This window comes from Urocitellus parryii, chromosome 5 (assembly GCF_045843805.1).
Source record: "Urocitellus parryii isolate mUroPar1 chromosome 5, mUroPar1.hap1, whole genome shotgun sequence".
NCBI classification, from domain to species: Eukaryota; Metazoa; Chordata; class Mammalia; order Rodentia; family Sciuridae; genus Urocitellus; species Urocitellus parryii.
Window position 1 is genome coordinate 10,238,429 of NC_135535.1, and position 27,996 is coordinate 10,266,424.

The 27,996-nt window shown below is 57.0% G+C and overlaps 1 protein-coding gene across 2 annotated transcripts; it reads right to left on the reverse strand.

Moving 5' to 3' along the window:
* Position 1: 1 nt before the first annotated feature.
* On the reverse strand, positions 2-27,986 carry Micall1 (MICAL like 1). 2 transcript variants are annotated; one of them, XR_003302864.2, is made up of 17 exons: positions 27,838-27,986; positions 23,396-23,444; positions 22,971-23,112; positions 17,304-17,392; positions 16,584-16,726; positions 14,460-14,902; positions 13,234-13,291; positions 12,067-12,428; positions 10,127-10,533; positions 7,214-7,348; positions 6,533-6,659; positions 6,340-6,430; positions 6,153-6,226; positions 4,187-4,301; positions 3,527-3,573; positions 1,978-2,188; positions 2-1,888 (listed from the first exon to the last, which is right to left on the reverse strand). XR_003302864.2 is itself a non-coding variant. In XM_026411446.2 (16 exons), exons 1-16 carry the CDS (start codon positions 27,981-27,983, stop codon positions 2,067-2,069), a joined length of 2,550 nt encoding a protein of 849 aa, XP_026267231.2. In that variant the 5' UTR covers positions 27,984-27,986; the 3' UTR covers positions 2-2,066. The 2 variants fall into 2 exon arrangements, 1 of the variants encoding a protein (XP_026267231.2); XM_026411446.2 differs by having other exon boundaries at positions 2-2,188.
* Between the last annotated feature and the right edge of the window lie 10 nt (positions 27,987-27,996).

Below are 27,996 nucleotides of genomic sequence, written 5' to 3' on the forward strand. Positions count from 1 at the left end.
CAGAGCAGCAGCACACAGGGGTGAGAGGGACCCACGCTGACAGTGCACCTGGCTTTGGAGTTCCAGCTCTGGCACGCACCATGTCTCCTTGTGCGCCCACGGCCTCAGCTCTGTTCCTGCATGTGGCTGGTCCTGGGCTGAAGGGTGGCTGAACAGTCACTTGACAGGAAAGCACACCCTGGCCTGGCAACACAGCATATTAGTCCCACACCTTGGGCTCCTGACACTCACAGGTCTCCTCCTCTAGTGTTCTGTCTTTTCCTAACCCCACCTCAAAAAAACCCTGCCTGCTGTCCCCCACACCTGGAAGGAATCATAATCCTATCACGTCACACAACCCATGTTTTGTGTGCACAATAAACCTGGCTGTTCAGCAGCCAACAAGAGCGGGCTCAGGAACCCTCCTGGGAAGCCTGTGTCCACACCCACAAGAGCACAGAGCAGAAGCTGCAGTAGGACAGTACCTCCACTCACAGGCCACCGTCACATGACCCAGAGGCAGCAAAACAGAGAACCAGGGCAAATTCAGGCCAGCCCAACAAGTTCAGACCGGGCGTTCACAAATCACACACATACGAAATCTGAATCCCCAGTTTCTTTGGAAAATGGAAAAGACTTGGCTACCCTGGGTCCACGTTCATTCCCACAGGCTACAGTGGACTACAGTGGGGGGCCCTAACGCTGGCAGATCCTCCCAGTCTACACCCGACCCAGGTCAAGTGTGTTACCTGCCTGGTTCCCGAAAGGCCTTAAGGTGGTGACCTCAGCCCCAGGTCAACAGGCACATTCAGCAAGGGACTGCCAGAGGCTGCCCAGGTGTGGAGAGGAAGGGAATCCTGCCCAGGGACAGGCTTTGAAGGCCAAGGTCCCACTCAGTGGACAACCTCAGCATGGTCCCAGACCCTCCAAGGCAGGCAGAGATACCTGGCCATGGAAGTGGGGCAGAGGCAGACAAGAAGGCAAATGTGGCCATGGCCTGAGGCTGTCCCCATTGAATGTTGTTGAGGAATGTCCCCAAGTTAATACTGTGCGATCTTGCCCCCAGGTGCATGGAGGAGGGGGCCTGGAGGCCCCCAGAGCTTATGACACAGTGTTTTGACCAAGAGCTGCCAGGCACATTCCCTGGGCAAAAGTGACATCCCCATCACTTGTCCCCTCCCACAGGGGATGGGTGGCCATCAGTCCTCAAGTGGAAATGAGTTGGGGAGAGGACAGACAACAAAGGAGACAGATGGGTGATGACCACAGGGGGAGCGGGCCCCAGGCCCTGGGTGGGGAGGACGCCTCAGTCAGGTCAGCACCTACCTGGAGCACCCTCCCTAGGCTGATGCACGGGACCAGAGCTCTGACCGGGTGGCCTCCAGAGGCCATGCCCAGGGGACAGCTAACAGGAGCACCCACCTGCCCCAGCATGGCCACCAGGGCACTGTGGCGTCTGGGAAGTAAGTCTTCCCACAGAACAGGGGAGGGGAGGGAGAACCTCCTCCAGCTCGGAGGCAGAGGAGGTGGGATCTGCCCAGCACAGACCACTCAGGAACTCATTTGAACTTAACTGCAGACTTGATAAATAGAGCTCCTGAGCAAGGTGACATGAGATTCTGGGCACCTGCACTGGACAGAAAGACAGACTCAGGCTGGCAGGAGGAGGCCAGCACAGCCCGTCCCGCTCCGGCCTGTTAGCGGGGCAGAGCGAGGCCAGCGCCTACAGAGAAGGGAGGGGAGGCCGAGGAGCTGCCCCACCATGGCAGGGACCATGGAGCGAGCGGGTGGGTGTGCGTGGCCACTGCCCCTCCCTGCACCTGGAGTCCCTGCTTGCCTTTGGGTCTGTCACAGCATCTGGAATCCTCAGATCTGACTGGGCAGGGCTGGGTCACAGCTGTCTGGAGTGCTGAGAAGAGGGAGGGAAACTCTTTGGCCCAGACAGACGGAGACCTCAGTGGGGGAGGCTCACCCAGAGACACCCTCCCCTTGAGTCACCTTCCCCCTTGACTGATCCACAGCAGCAGGGGGCTCCCTCCAGCCCATGAGGATCCAGGAGGAGACAGTCCCAGCAGCTTCCCTCACTGTCAGCTCTTGTCCCCAGGGGACTTGCTCTTTGTGTCACGCTTATTTCCCAGCAGCTTCAGCATCTTCATGGTCTTGAACTTCCCCTTTTTCTTGCCCTCGGGTTCAGCCTCCCTCTGGAACTCTGAGCAGAGAAAGGGAAAGATTTGACTCGAGGGAGTCCATCCGGGGCAGGCTGGGGTGAGTGACTTGTGTCACTGACCAGGTATGTGGCCAGCAGGACGGCCCCACACCAGCCTGTATGAAACTGGGCAGTCACTTCACCATCCCAGGCCTCCCTTATTCCCTAGAGGTTAGGGATCCTCCTTGCCCGGTGTCTTGGCAAGGACCACGAGGACAATCTGGGTGCCCTGTCACTTCAGCTATATGAGCTCACGACTCTGTGGGCTGCAACACAAGCACCAACCTTCAGAGCAAGAGGAAACTCCGGAAATGATCTCTCCCAGCTCAAGAGTTTTAGTCTCTGAGATGAGCCAATCCCAGCTGAGCTTTTGTGGGTGCCAGGCCCCAGGCTAAGGGCTCCCCACCTGCTCCCCCTGTGATCCTCAGCAGTGCCAGGGAGGCAGCGCTTGGTACCCCATTCTGCAGATTCAGAATGCCAGAGCTTGGACTGCATCCAAGCAGCCTGACTCCAGCCCAAGTGCGGACAGTGAGCGGCTGGTGGAGCTAAGACCAAACCAGACCAGCTTGTAGGCCCAGGCTTCCTGCCGTTCCAGGCACTGTCTGATGCTGAAGGGCACCGCCGTCTGGGCCCACACACCCCACACGCACCAGCTTGCAGACCAGGAAGGAGACACCCAAGGGCAACCCATCCTGGGGCTGGAACTGTCCCACACACACCAGCCCTCCACGTGGCTTTTGGTTGTCGGCTGGCCTACCTTGCTCCAGCGGCCTCTCAACAGAGACTGAGTCTGCTCACCCACTCCTGCTGGACTGCACCTGCTCCACCCGCCCCTCTCCTTCCACCCGCAGGCTGAAAGCAGGAGTTGAAGAGGGAAGAGGCCCAGAACCAGAACTGTCCTCCCCTGGGGACAGGCTTTACCTTCCTCCTTTACTATTTGTCTCATTCTTACAGCACTGGGATCAAATCCGGGGCCTGTGCATGCGAGGCAAGCAGCTCTACCACGGCTACACCCCACCCCTTTTAATTTAAGTTTTTAAAAAATGTTTGGTACCAGGGATTGAACCCAGAGGCGCTTAACCACTGAACCACACCCACAGCCTTCTATTTTTTATTTTGAGACAGGGTCTGGCTAAGTTGCTTAGGGCCTTGTGAAGTTGCTAAGGCTGGCCTCAAACCTCCCAAGCACCTGGGATTACAGGTGTGCACCCCCATGCATGGCTTAATTTTATTTTGAGACGGGGTCTAAGTTGCCCAGGCTGGCCTTGAACTTGAGATCCTCCTGTTTCAGCTTCCCAAGGAGCTGAGGGTTACAGGTGTGCCCATCAGGCCCAGCCTCACCTTTCTTCTTGATCATGGCTTCCAACATCTTGTCTTCCTCTTCTTCTCTGAAATGAGTAAAGGAAGCTGAGCACCCACAGGAGGAAGGACCATGTCATGGTTTGGGTCTACAGTGTGTCCCCAAAGCCTTGAGTTGGAAGCGTGGTCCCTGGCAGCAAGGTTCAGGCTGGGCCTCTGAGGCAGTGACTGGGTCACAAAGGCTCTGACCTCACCATCATGGAGGCAGGAGGAAGTGGTTGGAGGCAGCAGGCCCTGGGGCGTAGGGCGTGGGGCAGGACTCACCCTCTTCCCACCTCTTGCCCTCCCTGCTCCCCATGCCAGCCCTTCTGCCAGGATGTTCTGCCTCATCTGAGGCTGGGGCAGTGGAATCTGCTGAACTGAATTCTCTGAAGCCATGAACCAAAGTAAACCTTCCCTCCTCCAGATTGTTCTTTTCAGGTTTTTTGGTCACAGTGACAAAAAACTATCACGGTATCTCTTCAAGTCCTTTCCAGCCTCCGAGTCCCCCAGGCTGAGCAAGAGTGTACCTGGATCACTGGTGGTCAGGGCAGGGCTGGCCTGGCCCTGGGGTGTGGCCTGTCTTGGGCTCTGCCAGGGAGTTGTCTCACCCATGGGGCCAAAGGTATAGCCCACTCTGGGCCCCTCCCCTAGCCGTGTCACCTCTGCCGGTCCTCGTCCAGGCAGTTGACAATGGCATTGCGCTGCTCGATGAGGGTCACGAGCTCCTGCATCAGCACCTTCTCCCGGCCCCGATCTTCCTCGGTCCAGTCCTTCTCTGCCAGGGGAGAAGGGCCAAGGTATGAGTGGTGGCGGACCCTCCTCCTCCCCAGCACACCAGGAGCCACTAGAGCATGCACAGGAAGGAGGCCCAGAGGGGCAGACCTCAGAAGTATTTGGGGGAAACGAAGGTTGTTATGGAAGAGAACAAGGATGCTTTAAAAAAAAAAGCACCCTTCAAGGGGCCCCGGGAGGGCCAGCATGAGGCCCTCTAAGAACAGAGGCCGGCACACTTACGGGGCCCCCCCGCTCAGTTCACGCATATGGCAATAGATGGGCAAGATGGCCTCTTGCAGCAGGCAGGACCCGGCGGGGAGACAGCAGGGACTCCCGGGGCTCCTCCTGCAGAGGCACTATGACCCAAGGGGCATACTGGGGCAGTCACCAAGGAGGAGGGAAGATGAAGGGGAACTGGGGCAGGAGCCCAGCTAGGAGGTTCCCCTGCTGCTGTGTCTACCTGCTGCCCCTTTGAGCTCCTCTCCCCTCCAGGCGCAGAGCCGTCCCACAGGTCCACCCTCAGGGGCCCACCTGTGCCCTTGGCATTACCTCCCCAGCATCTCCCACACATCTGGAATGACAGCTGGGCCCCTGAGCCACTGCCACGCTGGCCTACTGCCTCACCTTGCCAAAGTTCAGGGGCAGGTGCCCAACCTAGTTCTAGGGACAGAATATGGGCTCAGTGTCACCATCCAAGTTCATACCCCACTCTATTACTTCCCAAATCTGGAACCTGGGTGACTTATGTCCCTAGTCTACATGTAGGGAGCAGGCTTAGGGAAGCTAAGTCCTTGGCCAGCACCACCCAGCAAAGGTGGCCCAGGATTTGAAGTGGGGCAGCCTCACACCCCCAGAAGACGGCTCTCCAGTCCACCTGGGGCTCATCCTCCCCAAACAACATCGGAGTCAAGCCCAGAAAGTGCTGCCCACAGAAGGGAGGCTGGAGCGACCATGGGAGACCCAGGGCCAGGCTGGCCGGGGAGATGGAGGTCCTGAGCTCACTCGGCCACAGGGTGTTGCTGTGGCCCTCTGAGTGGCCACACCCCAGCCTCCTGGAGGTCTGGGTGGGAATGACGCACAGCTGGTAGTGGACCTGGGCCATCCTGTGACTTTCCCAGGGCCACCTGCCTCCCAGGTTCCCCAGCCAATGGAGAGGCAGGACCAGTCACAGAGACAGGAGAGCCGGGTGTGCAGGGACAGGTGCCGGGTGTGCAGGGACAGGTGCAGGTGGGAGATGTGGAGGGAAGGGCACCTGCAACACCCCCGGGCAAGCCCTCCATTCCCCTGTGTGTTAAAGGGTGACAGTGGCCTGCCACGCAGGGCTGGCACCATGCCCAGCCATGGGGAGAGGTCAGAGCTGTGGCTTCCACAGTCCCGAGGTCTCTGCCCCCGGCTACCGTTCACTTCATACTGTGGCCAAAGGGCCCTTGAAGAGCCCCCCTCACCAGACTCCAGCTTGGCACTCAGTCCGTGGAGCCCAGGGAGCTTCTGCATCACTGTCTTCTGTCCCGAGAACGCCCTATGGGATGTGTTCCTTTATTCTCACCTCACACATGAAGCCACTGAGGCCCAGAGAGGCTAAGCAACTCGCCTAATATCACACAGCAAGTCTGATCCCATGCTGCTCCTGGTCCTGTTGTTCACCGAGAGCTGGTCACCCCGACACCATGGACATCCCCCCTCACCTGTCACGTGGTCCGTCTCCTCCATGGCACTCACCATTTATGCCCACCCTAACTGCTCCCAGCCTCAGATGACCCAGGGCGCCTGCTGGCCCCTTCCTGTGGCCCACGTCCAGCCCACCTACGCACTGCCCGTGGCGGCTCAGGGTGGAAGACGTGCGGCCCCTCACCCGGCTTGTTGAGAAGGCATCGAAGCTCGTACTCCACGTCCGCCTGGCGCTGCTCCAGGTTCTGCTGCTTGAAGCTAGAGGGTGAGAATCGGGGGACAATGGGCAATTCTGCCCCCTACCTGGCTGCCCCACCCTGTGCTGCCACCAGCCCCAGGACAGGAGGGCGGGCGGGCCGTGCAGGACTCACACGTAGATGAGCTCCGACTCCCGCCGCACCAGCAGGTGCTTCTCGTGTATGAGCTTGAACCAGTCCACCAGCATGTCGTCCTCTCGGCCCTCTAAAGCCAGACACCCCCTGAGGCCAGGGCGGGCCACCCGGCTCCCCTGCTCGCTGGCCCAGGAAGAGGGGCACCACCCCAGACCCTCCCGGGCTCCCGCACCATTCACTCCGCCACGCAGCTTCTCCTCTAGCAGGACCCCGCGGTGTTCCAGAGCATCCAGCTGGCGCTCAATGGTGTCCATCTCTCCATAGATGTCCTCCTCCGGGATGTACTGGTCAGCCTGGACCTGCCCCCAAATACCCTGGTCACCTAAAGGCCAGCAACCCTCTCCCGCGTGCCCTCCCCTGCTCAGGCTGATGCCAGGAGCTCCACCCCTTTTTCTGGCCACCATAGGCTCCAGGGACCCAGGTCCTGTGGTACATGCCAGCGCAGCAGGAAGCAGGATGGGTGAGGGGAAGAGGCTGGTGTGGGGTCACCCCGACCCTTACGTGCTGGGAGTCCCAGCACCAAGACACCCCCATTTCCAGCTTTGTGGAAACTCCTCCCCCTGCCACTCTGAAGGACTTCACAGCAGGAGTGACAGTGGCCGATGTCGAGATGACCTGGAGAACCAGCCTCTCACAGGTGCGCCTGACGCTGCACTATCGTTAGCCACCAAGAAATGCAGAGGGCTGCTCTGGGCTGCCAGGGCCCCTGCTGTGTCCCCCTGGCTGAAGCCCGGGCTTCCAGAGGTCACCTAATAACCCTCCTGAGCATCAGGGCAGCGACCCAGACACTTGGCCCGAGGTGACAGGGAGGCAGTGGTCCCGCTGCCTGCGTCCCAGGGCTCCCAGCTGGCACCTTGCGTTTGATGAGCGGGAAGCCATGTCCGGGTGCAGGTGGCCTCACTGGCTTGGATCCCTTGGTGGCCTTCCTTGCTGTTGGAGATGCTGCTGGTGACGGCTTCCGATTAAAAGGATTCTCCTTGCAGGAAGACTAAAGGCAGGGACATGACAATGGGCAGCATGGTCACACGAGGGACACAGAAAGCGGACCAGCTTGGTGGCAAACGCCTGCAATCCTAGCTACTAGGGAGGCTGCAGCAAGTTCCACTCACCCTCGTCAGCATTCCAGTTCTCTCTCTCTCCTTCCTTCCTTCCTTTCTTTCTTCTCCTTTTCCTTTCTTTCATCTTTCCCTCCCTCCCATCTTCCTTCTCTCCCTTTCTTTCTTTCCTAGAGATTGAACCCAGGCACTTTACCACTGAGCTACATCCCAGCCTTTTACGTTTTTTATTATGAGACAGGGTCTTCCTCTTTGCTGAGGCTGGTCTCAAACTTTAGGTCCTCCTGCCTCAGCCTCCCAAACATCTGGGATTACAGTGTGCACCACCACACCCAGCACACATTCTTTTCTTATCTTTTTTTCTTAAAGCTCTTACTTATTATTTTAAGTGCTGAGAAGAGTCTGGGGCCTCGTGCATGCTAGGCAATGCCCTACCACAGGGCTGCCCCCACCAAGCACTTCCATTCCCAGAGAACCTGCAGTGTGCCAGTTACTACTGCACCCGATGCTCTGGATACATGCGCTCCTGCTCGGATCTCAGATCAGGGCTGGGCGTGGCTCAGGGGAAGAGACCTGCCCAGCATACTCAAGGCCCTGGGCTCCATTCCCAGCACGACCCCCACCCTCACCCCCACACAAAAAGTTTCGTCTCCCAACACCTACGAAGCAGGTATTATAAAGTACATTTTACAGCCAAGCAAGAAAGTCTAGGCCCAGCAGCCCTCAGCACTGAGGAGCTGTGGGCAGACCATGGAGAGCTCACCGAGGCCTTGCAGACAGATGCCCTTCCTCTCACACAGGGCCACCCAGCCAGGAGTACAGAAGAGGACCCTGACCCTGTCTCCTGCAGCAGATGGTGAAGGACAGCTCCCTTCTGGACTGGGAAAGGCCCTCCCTCTGCTGCCCAGCCAACCACAGACACCAGAGTTCAGGCTCTGTCTTTCTGCCCCTCTGGGGAGACCGCTGTCCCCTCTGAGGCCGGCCCAGCCAGGCAGCCACACCAGGCCCGGCAGGCCCCGCCCGCCCCATGCACACTGTCACGGCTCTCTGCAGCTCCCGGGAGGAAAACACAGGAGCCCTCGCAGGCCTTCCTGCGGCACACTGAGGCCTGCAGTCTTCTCCCACAGCTGGGAAGGGAGGGCCCTGCCCTTCCCCTATGCCAGCTCAGGGAGCCACCTCTGAGGCTAGGAGTCTCTCTGGGACACTGAGGCAGGAAAATGTGCCAGGGCCAGAGTGCAGCCACACAGGGAGGTCCTCACCAGTGAGCCCAGTCCAGGTCAGCTCGGCCACCCAAGACCTGGTCTCCTGTCCCCACTGTCTCCCAATCCTGGAAGGAGTGTGGGTGGGCTCTCCAGAAGGAGGATCACTTGGGGTTCTGCCTCCTGCCTCCATAAACACCCAGAAGACCCAGCAGAGTCCAGGAGCCTGAAACCTCGAGCCCTCAGGGGCTTCAGCCCTTGTCAGCCACAGGCCACCCTCACACCCACCCTCACACAGCGATGGATGGGGGCAGATGCCTGGAGCAGATCCTAACCCAGCCACCCCACCTCTGACCACCAGTCTGGAGCCTGGCACGGCCCAGCCCCTCTCTCTCAAGGGGAGCCCGAGCCCAGGGAAGGACAGGGTCTTCTCAAGGTCATTGCAGGTGGCACAGCTAGGATCACTGCACCTGAGGCTGTGGCCCAAGCCAAGCAAGGTCCAATGGTGTCTGAAAGGCACACAGGTAGGTCCAGACCGACCACAGTCAGGCCATGACAACAGCTGCCCCCGTAAGCATCCCTGCCTTCCCCTACTGGGGCCTGGACAAGCCCTGGGTGCCGAGAGGCCAGTGGAGCATGCACTGTGGACACAGGAGGGCATGAGCTAGGTGCCTAGAGCATGTCCCGATCCCAGGCCACCCCAGGTTGTTGGCACAGGGCGGGGAAGTTGGTGAGCCTATGGCTGACCAAGCTTCTGGAAACCAATTCTCCTTGGCACCGCGCCTGAGAGAAGACACCACCCAGCAGGCCTAAGGGGGCCCGAGGACACACCTATCTGCCCTCTCCAAACGCCTCCAGGCCACACAGCCAAGGCACTCAGGAACTGGGTCCTGAGCCCTGCAGCCTGTCAGGGGCTGACCCTGCCACTGCCAACCCTCCCCACAGCACCACGGTCACCTGAGCACCTCCCCACCTGGCTGAGAGCCCCTCAAGGACAGGGACCACCCTCGCCCACATCACCTCCGCGGCCGGCAGATGGGTCCCTTCCCTCTGTTCTACCCCAGATCACCTTCTAGAACAATCCGAGTCATGTCTCCCTGAGCAGCCTATGAGCCCCCCAGGGCAAGTCGGGGTCTGAACGCCATTTCGACCCCAGCCCGACAGCCACCAAGCGGGAGCGGAGGAGGGGTGGACGGGCCGTGTGCACGAAGGCTGGGGTGGATGGTCCCAGGGGTTCAGCACACAGGCCTAGGACACCAGGTACACAGGCGCTGGACATTTAGTACACAGATGGCCAAATGAGTGGACAGATGAACAAATGGACAGGGGATGGACAGAGGGATTGGTGCCTCACTGCATAGGGTGGGAGTGGCTTGCTGGACATAGCCAAGGCCACTCGAGAAGTCAAGAGCCAGCATAAACGGCAGGCCTGGACATTCTTGCCTGGAGACCAGACCCATGTCCATGAGAAAGGACGCAGCTGGCGGAGGGAGAGTGGGGGTGGACACTCACCTTCACCTGCAGCTGTGGGGACGCGCTTCCCGGGGAAGGTGCAGGGCTCCTGTCTCCAACCAGCAAGAGAGGGGTGGGGGTGGCACCGCTGCAGGGCTTGGCTGGCAGGGGACTTGGGCTGCCACTGGTCCTGGCCTGTGGTGTCCGCTCGGTGCTGGGCTGCACCATCTCCCCAGAAGAAGACAGGGAGGAGTCGGCGGAGAGGCTGGCCGAGTTCCCAGGGGTGCCGGGGGTGTCGGGGGCGTGGACAGCAGGCTCCGAGGAGCTCTTGGGCACGGCGGGCGGCTCCAGGAGCTCGGCGCTGGCAGCCTGGCCTGAGCTCTGGGAGGACAGGCTCTCCACACTGAGGGCCGGGGACGGCGTGGCCGAGGGGGGCTCCGAGCGGGAGAGGCGGGAGGCGTGGAGAGCTGTGAATGGATGCCACGTGACCTCATGTGACCCGCTGGGCCAGGCCTTCAGCCTCACCCGACAGGATCCCCGCCCCAGAGCTGCCAGTGACCCAGGAAACCCAGCCCCTCCCCAAACGCATGGGCGCGGGCCCACAAGACAGCAAACCTACGGCAGGACCAAGTCACAGGTGTTCCCATCGTCAGGCCTTGTGCTGGGGTGCACTGCCTCGTGACACAACTGAGACCCTTCCTCTCATGCAGTAGCACTGCCGCCGCCACCCCCCACCGCCTCCCAGCATGCCCATGCCCGAGCCACCCCCAGGCAAGCTACTGGGGAGGGGAGGGGAGACTGCGGCAGGGGAAGGCCAGAAAAGTGAGGCTAGCCTCCCCGTCTCCAACCTGCTCTGAGGGAGGGACACAGCAGAGAGGCAGGGGCAGCAGCCCTGGCTACGGCCACCTCCGGCCCAAGCACTGGTAGGCACCACTGCTGGGCATCCTCCTACCGACGACAGAGACCAAGTCTCCAAGTCCCTCATCCCCGCTTTCCAAAAGAAGCAACAGACTCAGAGGAGAGGGCACTTGTCCCCATAAGGGCTGGCCTTGAACACAGCTGTGGCCAATCCAAGTTCATGCCCCTCAGCTCACCCAGAGCCTGCCCACCGTCTCCCCCTGGGCAGCCCAAGCACCGCTGGTGCCTCCCAGGGTTGAGACCCCTGGGCACCTGCCTGTGAGCATCTCTAACGCTCTTGGCCCCACCATCTGAGTGGTCCCCTGAGTTCTCAGAGGCCCAGACCCCAGCAGAGAAGGTAGGTGGCCAAGAGCACAGGAAACCTGGGAGACCAGAGAGCCCAGGATGCAGCGTGCCCAGGAAGGAAGCTCAGGGAGGGCAGAGGCCCAGCACCCTGGAGCCGGCCCTGCCCACGTCCCAGAGGGGAAGACTGAAGACAGATGTAGGGAAGGAACAGCTCCCAGTCTCAACGACGCAGTGACAGTGTCTGAGCAAGGTGGGGTGAGAGCCGACCCCTACCTCGTGCCCTGAGGGGACAGGTACTCCCCTGGGCCCTCATCAAGAGTATGGACTCAGGATCTGGAGCAGTGGGTACACCTAGAATCCAAGAGACCAAGGCACCAAGGGCACCTTCAAGGCCAGCCTGGGCAACTCAAGGTGTTGTCTCAAAATAAAGTCAAAAAGGGCTGAGGCTGTAGCTCAGTGGTAGAACACTTGCCCATCATGGGCAAAGCCTTGGGCTCCATCCCCTGTACCACACACACACAAAAAAAAGACCCCTAGAGCCAGCTGCCCTCACATCTTCAAATCCTGCCTTCATCGCTTCAATACTGCGAGGCCCGGGGAAAATCACTAATCCTCTCTGTGCCCGTCTCCTCACCTGCAAAGAGGCACTCATGACATGGCCTCACAGGCTGCTCTAGGGCTCAACAGAAGGAGACTGCGAACCCCACTGGGTCCCTGGCCTGGAGAGCCTCCCTGACCACACCGCCCAGCCCGGGCCTATGCAAGGGTCAGGCAGCTGCGGGGCAGGGGGTACTCACTGAGTGGAGATGAGCTGGGCACTCGGGGGGCGGGGCGCTTCTTCGTCTTGGGGCTGCTGGTGGGGGTGATGCCATACCAAGGGTGCAGGGACTTGGGTGTGGACTCTGGGTGGGCCAGGGCAGGGCCGGGCACCGGGCTGGGCGCTGCAGGGGGTGACTCCTCCTCTTCTTCATCCTCCTCAAAGGGGTTGTAGGGCCTGGGCTCGGGGCCCTCCACCATGGCCCCATTCTCCGCCTGCCTGCTGGCCAGAGCCAGGCTTGGTGGCCCGGGGCTGCTGCTGGGGGGCAGCGGGGCTGGCTTCTTCTTTGTCTCTGCCTGAACCAGTGTGATCCATGGGGGGTCCTTCCTGGGGGCTGGCGTCCTGGAGAGAGGCCAGGAAGCAGAGGTGAAGGCAGGGGTCAGTCTTCTGTCTTCCTGGCACAGTTTCAAGTCCATGTTAAAGGAGAGCAATGAGGAGCTTCCCAGCCCAGGGGCCAGTCTGGGCCCAAGGATGAAAGGAACTCTTACAGTCACATCCCAGCTGGGCACCCTGAGGCGCAGAAAGAGCCGACCCTCAAGTCACACACCCAGGAAAGAAAGAAACCAGGGGTCTGGGGAACACCGGAACACAGTCACCTGGCCCCTCTAGGTGTCCATCTCCTCATTTGCTAAATGGGGACGATGACACCTCTTGGGCTGTTGTAAGAATCCAATGAGTCTCATGCACAGGAGCTCCATAAACATCAACCACTAGGACAGCTGGGCCACCTCCCTCCCAACCCACCATCCAGAGCCCGGCTCCTGAAGAGGAGTCGGAAACAGGTCCTCCCTGCAGGGCCGGGGAACGGAGGGCCGAGCACAAGCTGACTTCCCCAGGCCTTTCTACCCTCTATGAACAAGGCCCCGGTCTCCAAGGCCTGGTCTCCATATGAGGGAGGATCTGGAGGTTGGGGAAGGGGAAGGGATTCCAGAGGCAGCTGTCCCCACGGGAGCAGGTCAGGCAGTGGCAGTGGGAATCCCCGGGCAGCCATGGGGGAAGGGGCGGTGGGCCCAGCTCTCCTGCCCACCAGACAAGCCTCCCTCTCAAGTCCACCTGCCCGCCCCAGGAACCCAGCCCCACCCAGGCCCCAGGGACCCCGTTCCCGCCAAGACCTCCATGGCAGAAAGCCTCTCGTGGGCCAGCTTACCTGTCTATCAGTTTGGGTGTCCCTCTCGGCTTGGGGACAGGAGGGTCCTGCAGTCTTCCTAGATGGGAAAGGACCGTGAGCCAGACCTTCATGGGCAGCAGAGAGGGGCCCCCAGAGCCAGCCAGAGAGCTGGCCTTGCTGAGGAGTGCCCTTCCTTCCCACCTGGGAGGTCATAGACCCCAGGTGGCCATGACAACCTCCCCTGCACCCGGGGACCTCCCCTGCCCAGCCCTCAGAGAGATTAGATAAGCACTGAAGGTGACCAGGAGAATGGTCAGGTGGACAAGGCCAGGCCTCCCGAGACTCCATCTATATTTCAGTTGAGAAGAGAACCCAAGTCCCTTCAGATCGATTCCCAGTGTGGGCCAGAAACAGCATGTCACTTTAGCCCAGGTGCCACCTCCTCCCGGACGCCTCCCCTGACTCCCAGGGTCACCCCTCTCAACAAGATCCTGCACTCTCCTAGGCACCTGAGTCTGCCTCTCTCCTCCTCAACACTGGAGGGCACCAGGAGGTCTGAACAGTATCTGTCCCTAGTGCCCAGCCCCTAAGCCAGCCCTCGGGAGCACAGAGCGGAACGAACAAGCGGAATGAACAAGCAGAACTTCTGGTGAGTCCCAGGGAGGCCAGTGCATCCGGGTTATAGGAGCCTCCTTTCTTTCCATGCGCTCCTGGAAACCCAGGGAGATCCTTTGGGAATGTGTGCAACACGGGGTGAGGGGGGTGCCCAGAGGGTGGGCAGGGGTTTCCACTGCAGTTCAGACTCACTCAGAGCTGCCTGACCTCCACCTTCTCCTAGTCCCTCAGTTCTCCCAGGCCAGGCTCGGCCAAACGCAGAGGCTGAGCACGTGAGGTCACCTGGGAGCGTGCCTCGGGACTACCCAGGGCACGGGAGTGATACCAGCTCAAAGTCCCCAGGACACTCAGGACACACAGGCGCACACAGCAAACACTCCTACACACCCTGGAACACAAGACCGACAACCAACACGCAGGACGGGGCAGGGGAGAGGCGGGGCCTTACTCTGCCCATGAGAGCTGCACTGGCTCCGGGAATAGCTTGGCTCAGGGGCTTGCGGTGGCTACTTGCTGTGGGAATTACCAACCTCAGGACACACAGTGTATGCAGGCCCAAGTGGAGAAAGTGGCTCCCGGATGCTCCCAAGTGCACACAGACACTCAAGGCCCAGACACAAGGGCCACCCTGCCCGCTGCACCACGCTCACCATTCACGAGGCCGCTGTCGCCCTGCTCCACTGGGCTGTCCTGCTGCAGGCTGGACCGGGGCCGGGGCGTGGGGGGCGTCAAGGCTGTGCTCTCAGAGGACTTCCTGGGCGCAGGCGTGGGCCGGCTGGCTGGGGGGCTGGCCAGTTCCTGGGGTTTGCCGGGAACTGGGGGCTTGGTGGGGATCTGTGGCCGGGCCTCAGGGCTGGCCTTGGGTCCATCGGCCTCAGGCCCTGCAGCCACACTCGGGCTGGGGCAGCCTCCCTCGCCATGCTTGGCTTCTTCTGTGAGCTGCTGCTGCTTTGGCTGTGAGGGGGGTCCAGGCCTGGTCCCTGGCCACCCCCCTGGGCCTAGCCTGGTACAGCGCTCCGCACACACAAAGGTGCCCTCCTCAGGTCCACTCCGGTAAGCCCCGGGCAGCAGGGTGCTGGAGCACCGCCGACACCTGCAAGGGGGACAGGACAGGTTCCGCCAGGCACTGCAGAGGCCCAGGCTGCTCCCTCCTCCCTTCACCAACTGCCCCGTGCATCCAGCCCAAGACTTGGGTATTCCCAGATCAAAAAGAAAACGGTAACTGTCAGAGACACATGGGAACAACACAATCAGCAAAGCACTTGTGAAACACACTTTCAGTTTGTGCTGCAAGAGGAAGAAGCAAAGGTTTGCCCCAGAAGTACCTCCGGGGGCTGCCACCCACTAGGCCCAGGGAATCAACTGGGCGGTTTTAAACCAGCCAGGTTTGTTTATTGTGGGTTGGTTTGTTTTTTCCCTTCTTTTTCCCTCACAGTACTGGGGATCAAAGCCAAGGCCTCATAATTGTGCAGCCACCAAGCTATACCCCCCAGTCTCAGGTTTATTTGTTTTTAATAAAGCAGAATAAAATATATCAGTAAATAATGCAAGCAAGGATAAACACTGCTTTATGAGCCTCTTATTCTGTGTGTGCGACTATTGACAAGAGTTTCATTTCAGGTATTTACACCAAGTCACCAATGTCAAAAGCATGTTTTACTAAGAGTCACTGTAAAGAGTTTCTCAAATGCTGCCTAGGTGACCAGATGTGACTGTATTGATGTAGCCTGTTTCCCTGGGCCTGGGGCTGTACTCATATGTACAGGCACCAAACCAGATCCAGTATGTGCTGGAATTCCAAGCATGGCTGTCCTTGACTACATATTTTCAATTTTCCTTTCCGTTTTTTTTTTTTGTTGTTGTTGTTGTTGTTGTTTTGTTTTGTTTTGTTTTCGGCGGACACAACATCTTTGTTTGTATGTGGTGCTGAGGATGGAACCCGGGCCGCACGCATGTCAGGCGAGCGCGCTACTGCTTGAGCCATATCCCCAGCCCCTCCGGTTTCTTTTTTCTAACATAAAATGTTTGGGGGCTGGGGGTGCAGCTCAGTGGTGGAGCATTTGCCTAGCATGTACAAAGCCCTGAGGTACATCCCCAAGACAGCACTAAAAAAAAAAAAAAAAGGTTTTCACTAAGTTTTTGCATTTTCCTTGCTTGTTTTATTCTACTTCCTTAAAACTGGCTTGCACCAGAGAGCCAACTTAAAGCAAGTTGTTATTGGGGTTTTTTTAAAAACTTTTTTCTGGGGCTGGGGATGTGGCTCAAGCGGTAGTGCGCTCGCCTGGCATGTGTGCGGCCCGGGTTCGATCCTCAGCACCACATACCAACAAAGATGTTGTGTTCACCAAGAACTAAAAAAAAAATATTAAAAAATAAAATAAAATAAAAACTTTTTTCTTTTCCCAATGGCTTTCAAGTCTATGCTGTTCGTTAGTCAAGTGGTTCTCCTGAAGAGCTAGGGCACTGCAGCAGAAACCCTGAGCTCCAACCGTGTTGGTCACGAGACTTTGATCTAATTATGTGACTGAGCAGGTCTTTCCCATTACTAAGCCTTAGTTTGCTCCTCAGTAAAATGGGAATAAGCCAGACGCTCTAGCCCAGAGCCCATCAAGATGCCTGGCACAGCCGGACACAGTGATGTGCACCTGTAATCCCAGTGATTCAGGAAGCTGAGGCAGAAGGATCCAAGTTCAAGGCCAGCCTGGGCAACTTAGTGAGACCTAACTCAAAATAAATCCAGGGTGACAAGGGACGTGCATGACCCCTACACTCACCGAAAGCAGTGCCGATGGTACAGCCTGCCCTCTGCCAGGTACCGCTGCACCAGATGCACGTGCTGCTGGCAGGCCGCACAGGTGCTGCTGGGGGCCCGCTGGGGGGCCTGCTCCGACAGGCTGCCTGGAGGGAGCTCCTCGCCCTGCAGGGAATGGGTACAGTCACCAGCCATGCCTTTCAGAACAGAACACGCCCCTTCTCCTTCCCTGTCATGGCCACTGTCCCTAAAGTGTGCACCGAGCTTCATGGTGGTAACAGGCAAGGATCAGAACCCTAGGAGGGCAGTGAGGGGATCCTGTCACTGTGCCCCACATGAGGAAGCCAAAGCCCGGAAAGGGGGAAGATTTGTCAAGGTCACTGAGCTAGGGTGAAACAGAAAACCTGACTTCTGGTTTCTGAGGATTCCTGCCCCCAGGAAAAGCAGTGCCCTGTGAAGGCGCGGCCTCCCCTTCCCTGGGGGGCCCTCCTTGAAGGCTGTCTCTTCATTCACCTCATCTGCCCGTCTTCCCTCCTAGAGCTGCAGGTTTAAATCCCAATGTCTCTCCTGCCCAGCACTGCGACCTTGAGCATGCCTGAGACTTGGGTCCACCTATAGAATGACCCTTGCTAGTCTCAGTCCCACGTAGCCTCCCTGGGGACCCTCTTGGGCCTGGCTCTCTCTGGAGCATGTGTCACTGCAGTTGTCCCCCAGCCCACTCTACACCCAGGCATCTGCATACCTGGCCCTTGTCTCCTGGTTCCGCCACAGTGGGTGTTGTAGAGGGTGGGGGGGAGGGTGCCAGGTCCTTCCTGGGGGGTGAGATGCCACCTGCCAAGAGACAGGAAAGGTGCCTGAGGCAGGTGGGGATCCTGCAGCCGCTGGAGGCCCCGCCCTGCCCAAAGAGGTCAGCTCCAAGCCTTCAACCCTGTAAGGCTCCCCCATCACAGGCCAGGAGCACCTTCACTTGCAAGTCATGTGCTAAGGACAGGCCACCTAACCTCACTGAGCCCTGTAAAAGGGGGACAGTAATGACTACTGCGCACAGCCCATATGACAACCAGACCATCAGAGAATTATCAACGGACGCCGCACGGCAAGAGGGCAGTTTCCTTCCCAGCCCAGCGAGGGGTTGGAAGAGGGGAAAGCAAAATGCCTTTGGTGCCAACCTGGTGGCTGGGGATGCTGCCTCTCCTGTGGCCACTGCTCACCTCACAGGTGAGCAGATGCAGCTCAGAACCCTGCCCACTGCCCCTCAGAGAGGACAACCCCCACCCAAGGCTCCCTGGGACCCAGCTCCTTCCTGCTACAGCACATGTTAAATGAACACCTGCTCTGGACCCCAGGATTAAAACAAACCCCAAGTCCACAGAACTGTGTACCCAAGAAAAGGCCACTGATGATATTTTACAAATCTAATCACAACGGCCTTATCATCTACAATGCACTGACCAAACGTCAGGCCCCTGAACACATCTCAAAGCATTGAGGAGATGTCCACCAGCACGTTCACAAGACGGAACAGAACAGAAAATATCTGCACATTGTAAAGTGCATCACATGTTCTAAGGGGAAGAACTGTTTCCTAAAACTTGTTTCAGTTACATACGTGTGCGTGGCCTGGGAGCGTGCCAGGAAACGTCCTTACTGTGAGTCACCCTCAAAGGTTTGGAAGCCCAGCAGCCTCAGCCAGTCCCTCCAAGACCTGCTCTGCACCCTGCCCCACCTCCTCCCCATCACTCACAGCAGCACATGCCCCCTGCTACCCCGGCCAGCAACATTCCCCCCACCAGGATTTTCACAGGGCCACCTGGGCCTCCTCCTCCTTTAAGAGACCAGGCCCTCCCTGACTGCCCATCTGAGATACCACTCCCTCCCCTTATTACTTTTGGGATTGAACCCAGGGGGTTTTAACCACTGAGCCACATCCCTAGCCCTTTTTATTTTCTATTTTGAGACTGGGTCTCATTAAGTTGCTTAGGACCTTCTTAGTTACTGAGGCTGACTTTGAACTTGTGATCCTCCTGCCTCAGCCTCCGGAGCCACTGGGATTACAGACATGAGCCACCGCACCCAGCTTTTTTTTTTTTCTTTCCTTCTTTTGAGATGAGGTCTTGCTATATTACCCAGCTGGCCTTGAACTCCTAGGCTCCAATTAATTCTCCTGCCTCAGCCTCCCAAAACTGTTTTTTGTTAGTTTGCTTGTTTTTCAGTACTAGGGACTGAATCCAGGGGTCACTGAGCTACTGAGCCACATCCTCAGCCACCCCCTTTTTTAAAATACTTTTTTAATTGTACATGGACACAATACCTTTATTTTACTTGTATGTGGTGCTGAGGATCAAACCCAGTGCCTCACAGATGCTAGGCAAGTGCTTGACCACTGAGCTACAGCCCCAGTCCCCCACTTTTTTTAATTTTGTTTTGTTTTGTTGTTGTTTTGAGATAGAGACTCGCTTACTTGTCCAGGCTGGCCTTAAATTTTGATCCTCCAGCCTCAGCCTCTCCAGTATCTGGAATTACAAGCGTGCGCCCCTGCACCCCGTTTCCCCCATTGCTCTTCATCCTGCTCCTTATTTATTCCTTGAAATGATACTACTTACTGATCTATTCTCCCTTTCGCCCTCCTCATTAGAATGTAAGTCCTGAGCCTGAACCCTCTTAGTGGTCTCCCCAGCAGCTGTCACAGGCCTGGCACATAGTAGGGACTCAACAAATATTTGCTTAAATGTGTGGGAAAGTGCCAGGTGCTGGGGCTGCACAGCCATGAACAAGACAAAGATGGTCCACAGGAGAAAGAAGGGGGTAAGGCAGCTCTTGGGGACCGGGGCAGGGCTCAGTGGTGGAGCCTGCACTTAGTGTGCACGAGGCCCTGGCTCCACTCCGGCTCTGAAGAATCTGTACCCTACCATGAGGTGGGCAGCAGGAATGTCCACCTGGAGAAGGCAAAACTGGAGACAGGAGGTTGGGCAGGAGGGAGCCCACCAGGAGGGAGGCAGGGGCAGACCAGCAAGGAGCCGCTCAGCAGGGACAGGACGTGACAATCAAAGATGCGCAAGATACCCAACAGGACTGCAGCTGGGGCAGGGAGCAGTCAAGCCCAGGGACAGAGGCCCAGGAAGCCACACGGGGCTTCTGGGCCTCCTCCTGAGGACACTTGCCCTGCACCCTGTGGACAGGTGCCCCCTGCGGATTCCCATGACTGCGGGGCTTCCTACACTCAAGCCCCGACTCCCTGGCCAGGAGGGGTCACCTGATGTGCCCAAGGTCACTGGCACCCTCAAGCCCCCCACACAAGCTAAACACAGTGCGGATCCAAAGCTACCAAGTTCACTGAAAGTCAGTCTGGCCAAAAATCACCCCTGAAACCCCTTCCCTGGCCCAGAAAGCTCAGCACAGGAGATCTGGGGAGCCACCAGCCAGCTTTGCCTCCGGGGTTGGAACGCATCGCTGTTTCCTCTGCTGGAGCAACAGATGGGATAAAAATGGTCTTATTTAGAGGTACCAGTTGTACCCTTCTCAACGAGAACCCCCGCAGGGAAACAGAGAGCCCACCAGGGCACACCCACCCTGCAGGTCCCCCAGGAGGGGTCTGCCAGGAAGAACTTAGTACAAGGAAACTGGGAGGTAAGTTGAGATTCAGGTCACAGTCCATTCATAAATCCTGATCATTAAGCAAGAGAAACAGGGATCAGCAGAATAAAGGGGCACAAGTTCTCCCACGCTTAAAATGGGGTTTGTGCCCTGATAAACACATCACACCTTGGAAATTTCCTAAGTCAGAAATTCATTTATTACCCCAACCTCCGGGACATCACAGCTTAGCAACACAACACACTGTAGAGTATCAGCTGTTCCTGGCTCAGAAAAAGGGCAAAATTCAAAACTAGGAAAACAGTTTCTACAGAATGCATATTGCTTTCATACCACAGAAAAATTGAAAAATCAAGTTGAATCATCCTAAATCAAGGACCATCAATAATCTAGTTTTTAAGGTTTTTTGTTTTTTGTTGTTTTTTTTTTTTTGGTAGTATTGGGGGGTTGAACCCAGGGCTAAATAGCCAACCACTAAGCTGCATCCTCAGCCCTTTTTATTTTATATTTTGAGACAGGGTCTCAGCAAGTTGCTGAGGCTGACCTTAAACTCACCATTCTCCTGCCTCAGCTTCCGGAGTAACTGGGATCACAGATGAGCACCACTGTGCCTGGCTAGATGGGCACTATTATCCCACTGCCAAGGGGAAACTGATGCGGGGCACAGTGGCACACACCGGTAACCCCAGCAACTCAGGGGGGCTGAGACAGGAAGAGAACAAGTTCAAAACCAGCCTCAGCAATTTAGTGAGTTCCTAAGCAACTTAGCAGGACCCTGTCTCTAAATAAAAAACTAAAAAAGGACTGGGGACGTGGCTCGGTGGTTGAGCACCCCAGGTTCAATCCCTGTAGCATTAATAAAGAGGAGAGGCTGAGAAAGGGAGGTGAAATCGCTGCCACCCAGAGGGGACCTCCTGAGTCCACGCTCTGAATCTCCACCCCAGCCAGACTGCCTCACCGAAGACTGTGGTGCCTAGAAGTGCAGTAGTTTTGGGTGCAGATGCCAAAATTCCCATATCTAAAATGGTGACGGAGTGGGTGCAGGGGTTCTCACACCTGTAATCCAAGCAGGAGGATCTCAAGTTCAAGATCAGCCTCAGCAACTTAGTGAGGCCCTAAGCAATTAACTGAGGGAGACCCTGGCTACTAGGGATGTAGCTCAGTGGTAAGGCACCCCTGGGTTCAATCCCCGATACCAAAAGTATTTTTTAAATAAACAAATTAAATAAAATGATGATTTACATATAACCTATGTACCTCCTCCTGTGTACATTTTTTAATATTTATTTTTTAGTTGTAGATGGACACAATATCTTCATTTTATTTTTATGTGGTGCTGAGGATCGAACCCAGTGCCCCACACGTGCTAGGCAAGTGCTCTACTACTGAGTCACAACCCCAGCCCACGCATGTACATTTTTTTAATATCATACTGCAGACTTTAAATCATCTACAGATTATTTTTAATATGTAACACAATGTAAATGTCATGTAAAAAGCTGTCCTACTGTTTTTTTTTTTCCCTCTGTTTGTTTGTGGTACTAGGATTGAACTCAAGGGCACTCTATTCCCGATAGTCTCCTTAAATTGCTTAGGGCCTTGCTAAATTGCTGAGGCTGGCCTTGAACTTGCTATCCTCCTGCCTCAGCCTCCAAAGTAAATGGGACTACAGGATTGCACCACCTCACCTGCTTGGCCTACAGTATTTTTTAGGAAAGATGATCTGAAAAAACTCTGTAGTTGCTCAATACAGACGAAACTTTTTGTTTTGTTCTGTTTTTCTTTACAGTGCTAGGGATGGAACCCAGGGCCTCCAGCATGCTAGGCAAATGGTCTACCACTGAGTGCATCCCCAGCCCCTTGAATAATTTTGGCGGGAGGTTTGTTGACCCTGCAGGTGCAGAACCTAAGGACGCCCAGAACTCTTGTCTTTTCACTCTGACTTCTATTAAAATGCACAGTGCAGTTTGTGCACTATGACATCAACCCTGGTGTTCATGGGGGAAGCAAATAACAAATTCTTTTAATTTTTATGCTTTTTCTTTGTTCTAAATTTTCTAGAGTAAACATGTTTACTTTTAGTAAAAAAATAAAACCACTGACTCCTTTTTTTTTTTCTTTTTTAACAGATGGGCTGGGTCTGTCCATAATGGAGAACAGAGGCAGGAGGCAGGACCCAAGTGGGGGCCCTGAGGACCCATGGGCAGCAGTGACCCCAAGTAGGATTTGGGGCTCCTGGATTCTCCTCCCAGCTGATGAGCTTTTCTGCTGTGTTCCTGAGCACTGCTCCCCCTCTCTGGGCCACTTCCTCTCTGCAGATGGGGAGGCCCAGCTGTCCCAGGACACCCAGCCACCTGGCTTGGAGCAGAGGGGCAGCCTCATCACCCCCAGCCCAGTTCCCAGGTTCTCAGTTCTCAGGCCTTAGAAGTCATCTCCGTGGAGGACACGGCACACAGCCCGACAGGACAGGGCCACTGTCTTGCTAGAGGAGAAAGACCGGGAAGCATCTGCAGACAGGAAGTCAGGGCTGGGAGGTGAACTCTCAGAGCGGATGAGCTCGCACTCCTGACAAAAGGTTCAGGTTTTGGTTTCTGTGCTTGTTATCACCTCCCCGTGGGGCTGTGCAAACTAGAAGCGGGAATCGCCCAACAGCTGCAGCGGGCCTGGCACAGCGATGTTTCCCCCAATAAGTATTCAAATGTGTGAACTGATGACTAAGTGAACAGCCGTGGCCATCTCCCAGTCGCCTGCCTACACCAGAAAACAGGAACAGGCCCTCGAAGCGCCAGCCTCCCAAAGGCAGGTCCCCTCTCACCTTGGCCAGGACTGGCAAAGTAGTTGTAGTACTGGGACACATAGGTCATGATGCTGAGACAATCAGGGACACTCATGGAGACCATGTCATTCGGGTCCAGGAGAGCAGGGATGCCCAGCTCCTTTTCAGCCACTTCGAAGGCCTGGGGTGGGGGCAGGTGCGGGGTAGGGGCAGGAAGAGCCACGGCAGAAGAGGCAACGAAGAGGCAGTTAGTGGACATGCCTCACCCAGGCCTAACTCCCCACAGTAGGATAGGGCAATGTGGCTCCAGGACCACCCCAACCCCATGGGATGGCCTGGGGGGCTGACGCCAGGCACGGCCTTTTCTAGGACCTGTGCCCCACATGCAAAGGCAGCCGCCCGGCAAGACCCCTGCCCTCACCCCCAGCGGCCCCCCACAGGCTTCCATCCATCCAGGGACTCACCAAACGGTTATTCTCAAAGACATTGTCCTTGGAAAGTGAATCAAAATCTCTGCAAGAGGCAAAGGAAGGAAGAGCACTGATCAGAGAGGAGGGGACGGCTCGGGAGTGTGCTGGGGCTCCTGAGGAGGAAACCGAGGCAACCAGCACCTGCCAGGAGGGAGCCAGGGCATCCCACGGCGCCCTGCAGGCAGAAGCTAGGGAATGGCTCGGAAAGGAGGGCTTAAGACCCGGCTTTCCCTATAATCCCAGGGAGGTGGAAGTGGAGGTGGAGGATCTCGAGTTCAAAGTCAGCCCCAGCAATTCAGCCAGCCAGGTGCTAAGCAACTCAGTGAGACCCTGTCTCTAAATAAAATATAAAATAGGGCTGGGGATGTGGCTCAGTGGTCAAGTGCCCCTGAGTTCAACCCCTGGTACAAAAAAAAAAAAAAAAAAAAAACAACACAAGACCTAGCTTTCAAGTCCAGACTCTTCCCTAGAAGCCATCTGGAGTCAGGGCAAGCACCCTCAATGACAGGGCCCCGGTGCGACGCTGTGCTGAGCTCCTTCATCTCATTTACATGATCCGAGAGGCAGCCCTATGGCAGGCACTTATCCCATCCCACAAACGAGGGCACTGCGGCCTCGAGAGGGGACACCACCCAGCCCTGGTACGGATCTCTGGCCTTCTGCTTGTCATGTCACAGAGTCATACAAGTCCCACCAACTCACTGAATCTGAACCCTGCCCAGCCCAGGGATGAACGCTTTTATTAACTGGGCCAGAAATAGAACAAGTTTGGACAAGAGTGGAAGTGGGACACACTCCAGGGCTCCTGGCCCTCGTCAGCTGGCTCGTCACTCTGGGTCACTCCTGGGGACAACTTCCTTTGATGGGGAACAGTGAGGGGGTCCCAGGTTTTCTCGGTGGGCCAGGTGAGAGGCCCCTGCTGCCTTTGCCTACCCCACCCTCCCTGCTCCGGCTGCAGGCGCTCTCCTGGGTCCACCCACCGGGGCCTTCTGCTTCCTTCTATGGCTGGAAGCTGCTGCTGAGATAAGTGGCCCATGTCCTGGACCTCAGTCCCTGCTCTTGCAGGCCAGGCCGTGTGACCGTGGGCAGGCCTGCCGTCCTTCCGGCCTTCATTTCCCCAACTGGGGAAGCCTACACCCAGCTCCCAGGCTGGTACGAGGGCGGCAGAGCCTGGGCTTGGTGAGGGGCAGGCCCCCCAGACGCAAGGGAGCAGGCAAGCAGCCCACGGCCCCTCACCCCACACTTTCCGAGGCAGTGTCCAGGGACCACGGACCCCGGGGGGAAGGCACGGAAGGGCTGCGGGCGAACCCTGGCGGGGCTCATGGGCGGGGGCCAGGCACCAGCTCTGATCCCCTTGGCCAACTCTGGCCTCGACCCTCAGCTGCTTCACTAAGTCTCCTGTGGGTGACTTTAGGCAAGTCATTTAACCCCCTTCACTCAGTCTCCTTGTCTGTGACACCTGGAAAGGTCTAGACTCTAGGGGAGACAAAGAAACAAAAGTGAAATCCACATGGTCCCTGGCTTCAAGGGAGCTCAGCAATGTGTGCATGGGGAGGGGAGGGCCAGCACTGGTCCACCCTGGCAGGGCTCACAGTGCCAGGAGCTAAAACCACTGGACAATACCGGCCTTGCCCTGCGCCACTGTACAAGGCGGTTCTGGCCTCACCCCCAGCCCCACACCTTGGCTCACGGAGACCCATCCCTACCCATCATTCTCCCCCGTGGGGCCTGGGCCTCAGTTCTTCTCCTGTGCAACTGGCTGTTCACTAAGGCCTGGCTTCCCTAGCAAACTAATGGCTGGGTTTGGTTCTGGATTTCTTCTTGGGAGAGAAGTCACTCTCTCCTCCACACAATCTTTTTTTTTTCCCCCGCTACTGGGGATTGAACCCAGGGGTGCTTAACTATTGAGCCATATCCTCAGCCATTTTACTTTTCTTTTGAGACAAGGCCTCATTAAGTTGCTGAGGCTGGCCCCAAACTTGCCATCCTCCTGTCTCAGCCTCCCAAGCCGCTGGGATTACATGTGTGTGCTGCCACATCCAGTTGTTTTGAGGTTTGTTGGTTGGTGTCTCTACTACCTGTACAGTGTCCAGCAAAGACAACTCTAGAAGTACTTGTTGGATGAAGGAGTAAAATCACCGTCATCCTCCCCGGCTGCCTAATAACACCACTTATAATAACTAATGTTAATTGCATGCTTATTATCTCATTTAATCCTCAAAACAATCCCTATTATTCTTATGAATCAATCCCACCTTACAGAGATGCCTGGGGGAACCCAAAGACTTCCTAAACCTAAGAACCAGGGAGCCTTCACTTGGATGCCAACAGGCTCAGGGCCACCAAACAGGTTAGCTTGACACCCAAGTCCATTCTTGCTCTAGGCTTGGTCCCTGTCCTATGCCTCACCACTGGTCTCCAGCCAAAAGAGATGACCCCTCCAGCCTCTGCTCCAACACAGGGTCCAGTCCCAGCCCCTTCTCCTCCACCTCAAGCCCCTGCTCCTGAACTCCACAAGTAGAGTGTCACATGCTCCACGGAGGGCAGCAGGCCACCTATGTCACCACCTCATCTGTTCCCTTCTATACTGATACCCCCAAAACCCTCTCCTCCTGGGCCCAGCCCATCTCCACAGACACAGTGCCACAAGGCACAGAGTAAACTGGGTGCATGTACCATCTGATTCTTGGGGTGACCCTTTCAGAGCCCTGCCAGGGCAGATTCGGGGTGAAAGAGCACAGAAAGACTCCAGGCCCTGCCAGGCTGGAGCAGGAGGGGGTCCTGCCAGCAGGCTGTAAGCACAGAGAACTAAGAACCAGGACTTCAATTCAAAATTTGCAATTGAGACCAAAAGCAAAAGAAATGGTGAGCACCAGATAAACTTTCACTTATTGTTTTATGAATGAATAAGTGAAAGGAAGGAAGAGATTCCAGGGTTCAGGCCAACAGAGAGGGTTGAGGCAGCAGCCCAAGCCAATTGCTCAGGGGGACTGAATACATTTTCCTACTAGAACCTCACTGGGCAGCTCCAGGCAGGAAGGGGTCACTTCAAAACCTCGAAAAGCTGATTGACGGTTCTCAATGGGAACTTGTGCACAAGGCACATGCCTGACTCTTCTCTAGCCCACCTCATGCCCTGCTGAGGACAATAGGGGTGCAGGGCACACACTGGGAAGGCAGGCCTGATTCCTAATTGGGGAGGTGTTTGGGGGCATGGTGTGCCTCCTGTTATCCAGCAATCATTCATTCATCTAGGGGCTCCTCTGTGCCTGAATGGTGCATTGGGGCATCAGAAGTGAGAGTTCACTGGTCTTTCCAGAGCAAGTGGCCCGACAGGGTGATCAGCCCTCAGTGCCTTATGCAAGTGTGGGGGAAGAGGATGGCTTCCCTCCACCCTTCTAGATTCTTGCCTGGCCTATGAATTAAATTGACATAAAATAGTTGAACAAGGGCTGGAGATGTGGCTCAGCGGTAGCGTGCTCGCCTGGCATGCGTGCGGCCCCGGTTCGATCCTCAGCACCACATACCAACAAAGATGTTGTGTCCGCCGAGAACTAAAAAATAAATATTAAAAATTCTCTCTCTCTCTCTCTCTCTCTCCTCTCTCACTCTCTCTTTAAAAAAAAAATAGTTGAACAAAACAAAAGAGAAACTATACTTAGTGACATATGTCAGCCTTGAGTCCCATAAAATATGGGGCTCTAAGAACTTAGAGTGGGAATGAAGCTTCTATAGCATCCAGAGACAGCAAGGAACTAGGGCTGGGCTGGGGTTTCTGGGGCTGGGGGAGGGGAGGAATTGTGTGGCGAGCGAAGGTCAGGTCGAGCAGGGAAGGTCTCTCCGGCAGCCAGCAGTCCCCAGCAGCCTTCCTCCCAGGGAGACGCTTTACTCTGGCGGATCCCCTTACAGACGTTGATTTCCCTAATGTGTGAATTTCTTTTACAAAAGGACCGGGCGACCCCAGAGTCTGCCATTTCTCAGATCAGCTCAAGCCTGCGGAAGAAGTCTATCTTGGGGTGACAGATTCTGATCTCCTACAGTCAGATTCTGGGGTGGTGCGTCCTGGGCACCAGTAGGGAAAAGGCGGACTCTGTGTGTCCCTAGAAAGGAGTTTAGGGTAAAAGACGCCCAGGTCCCCAAGGTGGGGCTCAGCGCTCCTTCGCAGGGTCAGGGCCTGCGAGGCTCGGCGTCCTTTCGCGGAAACCTTGCCGGGTGGCGCGGGTCAGCGCCCCGGGGCTGGCCGGGGCTGGCCGGGGCTGGCGTCCCAGCGGGGGGGGTCGCGGCTCGGTGGGGGAGGGGTGCCGGGTCGGGGGTCTCCGGCGTCCAGAGCCGTGGGCCCGGTCGGGGTCTGCGTCCCAGGGCGGCGCCTGCCGCCGCGTCACTGAGGGGGTGACGGTCCCCGCCCCGCCCGCCGCCCCGCGCGCCCCGCCACTCACAGCAGGTCGGGCCGGTGCCGGTGCAGGATGGCGCAGAAGGCCAGGCCGTCCCGGAAGGAGCTGCTCAGGTCGCGGATCTCCACGCCGCCGTAGCCCTCGCACTGGCGGCGGCACCAGGCCAGCAGCGCGCCCCGCGGCCCCGCCATGGCCGGCTGCGGC

Excerpts from the sequence above, each read along its gene's own strand:
- Micall1 (XM_026411446.2), bottom strand. The coding sequence starts at position 27,983 with ATGGCGGGGCCGCGGGGCGCGCTGCTGGCCTGGTGCCGCCGCCAGTGC. Across the intron at positions 23,445-27,837 it reads CGGCACCGGCCCGACCTGCT|AGATTTTGATTCACTTTCCA; the intron begins GTGAGTGGCGGG and ends TGCCTCTTGCAG. Across the intron at positions 7,349-10,126 it reads CCCCACAGCTGCAGGTGAAG|TCTTCCTGCAAGGAGAATCC; the intron begins GTGAGTGTCCAC and ends CCCTGCCTTTAG.